General features: G+C 39.2%; 1 protein-coding gene across 1 annotated transcript; it reads left to right on the top strand.

The window, feature by feature from the left end:
* The first annotated feature begins 271 nt into the window (after window positions 1–271).
* Window positions 272–5,252, top strand: LOC122031895 (delta-aminolevulinic acid dehydratase, chloroplastic-like). Its single transcript, XM_042591112.1, has 13 exons — window positions 272–430; window positions 568–887; window positions 970–1,081; window positions 1,236–1,309; window positions 1,540–1,608; window positions 1,702–1,785; window positions 1,854–1,923; window positions 2,401–2,456; window positions 2,544–2,665; window positions 2,803–2,874; window positions 2,987–3,068; window positions 3,169–3,246; window positions 4,876–5,252. The coding sequence occupies exons 2-13, from the start codon at window positions 591–593 to the stop codon at window positions 5,044–5,046; spliced, it is 1,287 nt and encodes a 428-aa protein (XP_042447046.1). The 5' UTR covers window positions 272–430; window positions 568–590; the 3' UTR covers window positions 5,047–5,252.
* The last annotated feature ends 1,668 nt before the right edge of the window (window positions 5,253–6,920 follow it).

Genomic DNA, 6,920 nt, shown 5'->3' with positions numbered 1-6,920 from the left:
TCTTACCCACTATAACTAATTCCGCATTTCCGCTTACTTCCCATGCCGAGCAGTTTTGTTGTTTCCTAATTCGCTATAAGAAACAAGGATGATGACTCAGAAAGGCACCATCGTTCACCCTCCCGTCGGGCCCGGCGGTGGGGCAAATGAAAAAGGCGAGATCTGTGCCTCTCCACTGTGATTGGTTGGGTAGGATTTCCCTCTCTCGGTCGCGTTTTCAGAGCTGCTCTCCCAGCGAGAGGACGCGTGTCTTAACGAATGCTGCGCCCCTCGTAGAATCTCCAATAAGATGCTTGAACGTGTCGTCATTTGCTGGGGCGTGACGGAGATGTCACAGCCGAGCTCATCTTGGGTTCCGCTAGATAAGGTCCGTCGCCGTCGACGTCTAGCAAGCCCCCTCTTCCGTGCTCTCTCTCCGCCAACGCCGAGGGTAAGCTCTTCCCGATCTTCGATTCTTTGAATCTTTGATTGCATCCCAGTGCAATCCTTTCAATCGTGTGCTTCTTCGGAGTTCGTAATCGTACGAGTTTCCTTTTCAACGCCCTGTTGATGAATCGTGATTTGCAGGAGTTTTGCAGCTAGGGTCGTCGATGGCTTCGATTCTTTCCCCGGCTCCTGGAAATGTGGGGGTACTGAGGAGCATCGACGATAAGGTCTGTGTCGGACTGAGGCCGCTGGCGCCCAGGACCTGCGTCGATGTTAGGAGGGGAAGCAAGGCGAGGCCTTTTTCAATCGTCCGGGTAAGCAACGACCAAGATGTTTCGGTGAAAAGCTCGGGCTTGAGCATCGAGGAATGTGAGGCTGCAGCTGTCGCCGGGAACTTCCCTGATCCTCCGCCGCTTTATAAACCACAGGGCCCTGCCGGAACACCAGTTGTTAACCCACTTGTATGTAAGGAAAATGGATGTTTGTAGAATTGGATCGGGAAGATCGAAAGAGTGTATGCGAATTTCATTCTTTTTTCTGCAGTCGCTTACTAGGCGGCCACGCCGGAACAGGAAATCGCCTCAACTAAGAGCTGCTTTCCAGGAGACAACTCTGTCGCCCTCTAATTTCGTCTATCCACTTTTCATTCACGAAGGTAGTTATCAATTTGAAATTCCTCTTTTTCTCCTATCATTTTCAAGTTTGCAGTATCTCTTGTGTGGATTTGTGTCTCTCATATATCCAACATTTAACCAAAGAGAAGATAGAAATATCATGTTAATATCAATTTTGGATTTTGATGTTTATAGGTGAAGAGGATGTACCAATTGGGGCTATGCCTGGATGCTTTAGATTGGGATGGAGACATGGCCTTATTGAAGAGGTAATTAGAAAATTTCTAATGTAAATGGATGCTTCAGAAAATTGTAAATAAACATGCTCTTTTGAGTAAGGATAGCTTCTCTATCCAAGAAAATTGAAAGCCTTATGAATTACAGAAATGACTCCATTTCAAGAACTATTCTCTATTTTCTTTTTCTCTTTCTCCTTGACAAGCTTCTATACTATTAATCATTACTTGTCTTTATAAAGTACTACCTTAATTCTATGCAGGTTTACAAGGCACGTGATGTTGGTGTTTACAGCTTTGTGCTCTTTCCAAAAATTCCTGATGCCTTGAAGGTTATTTTTATTTATTTATTTATTTGCATATTCTTGTAACTTTTATATCATTCTTTTGTTTGATATTGAACTTGTGCAACATGTTTTATTCAGTCTCAAGCAGGAGATGAAGCATTTAATGACAATGGTCTAATACCTAGAACCATACGTCTTCTCAAGGACAAATACCCAGAGATAGTAAGCATTTTTGTTCTTCATTTTCTCTTTTTTCTCCAGGTTCCAACTGAACTTTCTGCATCTATTAGGTCATTTACACCGACGTTGCACTGGATCCTTATTCCTCAGATGGGCATGATGGAATTGTGAGGGAAGATGGTAATAATCTTATTGATTTTTTCCGTCCTTTATTTTCTTGCTTTCATTTTTCAAATCTGACTTTATTAATGAAGTAGTCTTCTATGATTCTTCTATGAGGTTTTTGCAACTTGGGTTAGCAAAGAACTCACTAGTTTCATGAGGTTGAAGAGTATGACCCATATGTTTCTGATTAAGATTAAGAGAAAGTTTGAGATAAAATTTTAATGGTAGTATTACTTGAATTAGGTCAACATAAATTGAAACCAAAAATATATCAGGATAGTTATTTCCGTTCTCAATATATTATATAGGACAAAAATAATTCAGATGTTCAATTGCATTATATGACAAAAGAGTTATTACCTTCCGCACTCAACACTTCCTCGACAAAGGGATTTGTATTTTGTGTTGATTCATTATAATTGTTGTGAGCATGTAAATTATAAACTTTAAGAAGTTTGATACTTACACGAGTTGCTTTCCTTTTATCTGAAGGTGTTATTATGAACGATGAAACAGTGTATCAGTTATGCAAACAAGCAGTTTCACAGGTATTTAAGATTTTCTTTTAAGTTTTTTTATTATTTTATCATTGTTAATGGCAATTGTTGAATTTATGCTATCTGGTTGACAAACAGGCCCGTGCAGGTGCTGATGTAGTTAGCCCCAGTGACATGATGGATGGTCGTGTTGGTGCCATTAGAGAAGCACTTGATGCTGAAGGATTTCATGATGTGTCCATAATGTCATACACCGCCAAGTATTTCCTTTGACTGCTCTAGTTTGGTTCTTTGGTACTGCAATGTTAATAACCATGCTAACATGTTAGAAACAGCCAACTTCAGAAACTCAAACGTCTAATGCTAACCCTTGTACTAAATGCATTTGCATAATCAGGTATGCCAGCTCCTTTTATGGTCCCTTTAGAGAAGCTCTAGACTCAAACCCACGCTTTGGAGATAAAAAAACGTAAGCAAGCAACATATTGTTTTCTGAAATCTCTTTGTTATCCATTTTAGGGATGTATTACTTGATTAATGTCCAAGTTAAACTAATTGTAGTACTTCTTTGCTGATTGAAGTTACCAGATGAACCCTGCAAACTATAGAGAGGCCCTGGTAGAAGTCGGGGCTGATGAGGCTGAAGGAGCAGATATCCTGTTGGTTAGTTGGTTTCCATTCAAGATGAATAGCCCTTTATGATATCTCCAATTTGTTTTTTTTTTCCTTTTCAGTATAAGAATTTTGTAATTCCATATTATAGGTAAAGCCTGGCTTGCCTTATTTGGATGTCATACGTCTTCTTCGTGATAATTCTGCTTTACCAATAGCTGCTTATCAGGTTAACCCCTTGCTTATATTTCGCATTCAATATTATGCACATTTTGTAGCAGTTTTTCATTAGTTCAGAAACTTTCTTTCAGAAAGAAGGTATCCTTTGCTTTCGGTATCATATTATACTCTAGTATTATGGTGGTATACTACCATTTTGAGTATGTTTCTTTTCAATGGAATTTCTGCCTTGTTTGTAATTTTAGAGGTGCATGCGAGCAGATCAAACTTCACATAGAGATCTAGTAGCACCTAATGTTGCATGAAGGATAAACAATGTCACTGGAAAAATGATCTCACACCAAAAATGGAACTTACAAAGAGGAAATTTTATCATGAAGTAGTTCTAACACGGGGATCAAGGTCCCTTTAAAGAATCCAACCAAACAAAATTGCAAAAAAAAATAAAAATATTCTAGGATGTACCATAAAGAACTTGATTAAACATGAAATATATCTCTTTTTGTTTTAATTATGGCAATTACCAAGTCAAAAACTACCAAAATGAGGGAAGAAGTTCTGTGGTTGACACGACCAGGTCTATGTGGAGTAGAGATGGTGGTGGTGGTGACGAGGTGCAACTACGCTGGGTAGTGTACAGTGTGCTGACAACAAAGGGACTAGTGGGTGACAGACAATATTTGGTCACAGGAAACCAGTGCTGGGCATAATTTGCATGAAGATTGTTCCTAGGAAGCAATGTCAATTGTTATCAAGTCCAAGTGGGTGGAGATGACCATTGTTGTAGTGCCTACTGTGGTATACAAAGCAACAGGGAGGAGATGCGCGGTGGCACAAAATCTCTAGCACGAAGGACAGTAACAAACCTTTACTGCATAAGGCTGACAATGTTGCTGATGGCACCTCAATGCCATGAGATATAGCTGCAGAGACAAGGTGCAGGCGACTGTGTCACTCGGTTACAAGCAAGGCAGCCACGAGTGGATACACAAGGGACAGGTGTATGTCTGTGTTTGCAAACGACTGTGACTTACAGTAACTCAGTGGTAATTAGGCCTCATATGCAGGATTCAATGAGATTAACCGATCAAGATCTTTGCTGGTGGCTGGGGTGCACAAGGCGTGTGGAGACATGGAGGAACAAGTGCCTGAATGTAGAGGAGATGAGGGTTCTGCCTCTACAGTTCACATGGTTGGAGGAGTCAGTGTGAGGAAAAGGCCAGTCTCCTAAGGTCCAAGAGAGAAAGCCAATGCCAAAGGGAAGGGATAGTTCAGCTACTGACAAACATCTACATAAGTTCAAGGGGATTGAATATATGAGATCCTAATGCATTTTATAAGACGGTTCTTTATAAAAAATATGAGTTGGGTATCAGAAAAACTATAATAAATTCCACAAACAATCTAAACATTTCTAAAATTTAATATAGCATAATTTTATACTATGCCACTTTACTGTCATGTCAAAATAAACCAGCTTTTGCTTTCCATTCAAGGAGACAATTGGCGTGCATCTTAATTCAATGCCGAAAACTTTCCAAACATCAAATAGGATTTCAAAGTTGCTGCAGATGATAAATTTTCGTTGACTTCATTTAGTTTTTTTACCCTATTTTCTAGTACTAGCACTTATTGTGACAACATTATCCATAGAATAAATATCTTTATGACAATATAGGTCTCTGGTGAGTATTCAATGATAAAGGCTGGTGCTGTTCTAAAAATGATTGATGAAGAAAAGGTCATGCTGGAGTCGCTGCTGTGCCTCAAAAGAGCTGGTGCAGACATCATTCTCACCTATTTCGCTCGTCAAGCTGCAACTGTTTTGGCTGGCATGAAGGGAAAATAGAGCAACAACCACCACCTCATTTTGCAGGTACAGTAGGAGACGTCTTTCAGCGTTGTATTGTGTGTTACTACAATCTTGAATAAACATTTCGATACGGCCCAGTGTAATGCAATAGAGCAGACATACAATCTTGAATAAACATTTGTGTTTATGACTTTGTAAGGGAGGTTATTTTTCTGATATCTTCATCCGTCAAACCCTTTAACAAAAAAACTATTTTCCATCTTTTAGATATTTTCATCCGTCCACCATATTTTTATATTGATTTTGTTGCCAGATTTTACTGAGAATTAGAACTATAGTCAATTTGAATATCTATTAATCATTGATGGAGTTGCAGTGGTAGTGATACTTGCAAAATCAATATGATTAATCATTCGAAACTCGTAGCTTGACTAGTGTTGATGTGATTGGGTTAAGCTACTATCTTGGCTTGTCGTTCGGTTCTTCGCATTGTTGTTTACTTGAGGTTGCATGCTTGGAGTTGTTCGTTTCTTATTAATTTCATGTTTGGCGCATTTGTTTGCTATTGTTATCATCTCCATTGTCGTTGAGTTGCCATCATTGTTTCAGCAACTGGCTTTGCACATTCTTTTGATTATACGTAGATTTTTAGTTGATTCTGAATTGCAACCCAAGTTGTCATGAGGATATTAAAATTGATGTATGAGTATGAGTATGAGTATGAGTATGAGTAGGATAAGAAATGAAAATATTATAGAGAAAGTTGAAATTATATTTATTGAGAGAAAATTTTGAGAGACATATTTAAGATGGTATGTATATGTACTTAGACGATTAATAAATATTTTAATTAGGCGATATAAACTATGACAAATATGTACATCAAATAAAAAAGAGAAAGATAAAAAAAAAATTTAGTTAATAATAATAAAATAAGATAAAGTTTATTTAAATATATTGATCTTGTTCGAAATTTGAGTCAGATTAATGTCGATGAGATAACGTCGGTATTGACGGAGAGGCGACTTTGGCACCCCCTTCCACTTAGACTCTGTACATATTCAGACAAGCACATGGAGTATTAGAAACTAGACATTAGAGAAAAAAATCCCCGGAGCAGACCCTCTGACGCTCAAGTCAGGTCCTTTTTCTCCGGAAAAGCAATGTACGATGGAAGGAAAAAGAACTATTGAATACGAGTTCGGATGTGCGCGTACCTGGCTAATGAAGAGGATCTCCCTTTTTATAAGACTTTGCCTGCCTTTTGAGTCTGATCGTTGCCAGAGGATGTCGGGTGTCATGGTATGTCAGGGGAGGGAAGACGTCTGGCGGCCTCCCATTAGCCGGAGGAAGGTGCCATCTTTAGTGTGTGGCAGACCACTAGAATATTCCCTGATAGATTATAGTTATTCTCTAATAGGAGGTTATGATTTCCTGACATTGTTGTCGCTTAACGTTATCCGTCTCGCACAAGTTCAGCTGTAGACAGCTCGGGGTGACTGCTCAGATGTGCTACAAGGATTGAGCTTTGATGAAGAGGAGTCGTGTTGACCCAGTCGGGGATTATTGGAGATGATGGCCTAGGATCTAGCCTTCATGATATGGCTGCTGCAGAGTCGGTCGGGGATTGTCTCATTTCAGGGCTTAGACCCAGGGACTTGCCTTACCTGTGACCGATGCAGCTGGTGAGGCGAAGCGGCTCTAATTCTCATTTTCCCTTGACTATTGATTGCCACGCGCCTCTTGACTATTGACTATCACGCCCTCTTGACTTTTAACTTCTTAGTTTTATCGGACCCCTCTTTTATGCATCGTATCATATATATGTTGATATAATAAGGGATATAATTCAATAACGTAGAAGAATTTATATAGTTGATCATACTTAGTGAATTAAAACTTAGTTGTTA

This window comes from Zingiber officinale, chromosome 11A, assembly GCF_018446385.1.
Source record: "Zingiber officinale cultivar Zhangliang chromosome 11A, Zo_v1.1, whole genome shotgun sequence".
Taxonomy (NCBI): Eukaryota; Viridiplantae; Streptophyta; class Magnoliopsida; order Zingiberales; family Zingiberaceae; genus Zingiber; species Zingiber officinale.
This window is presented reverse-complemented; position numbering and strand designations above follow the sequence as displayed.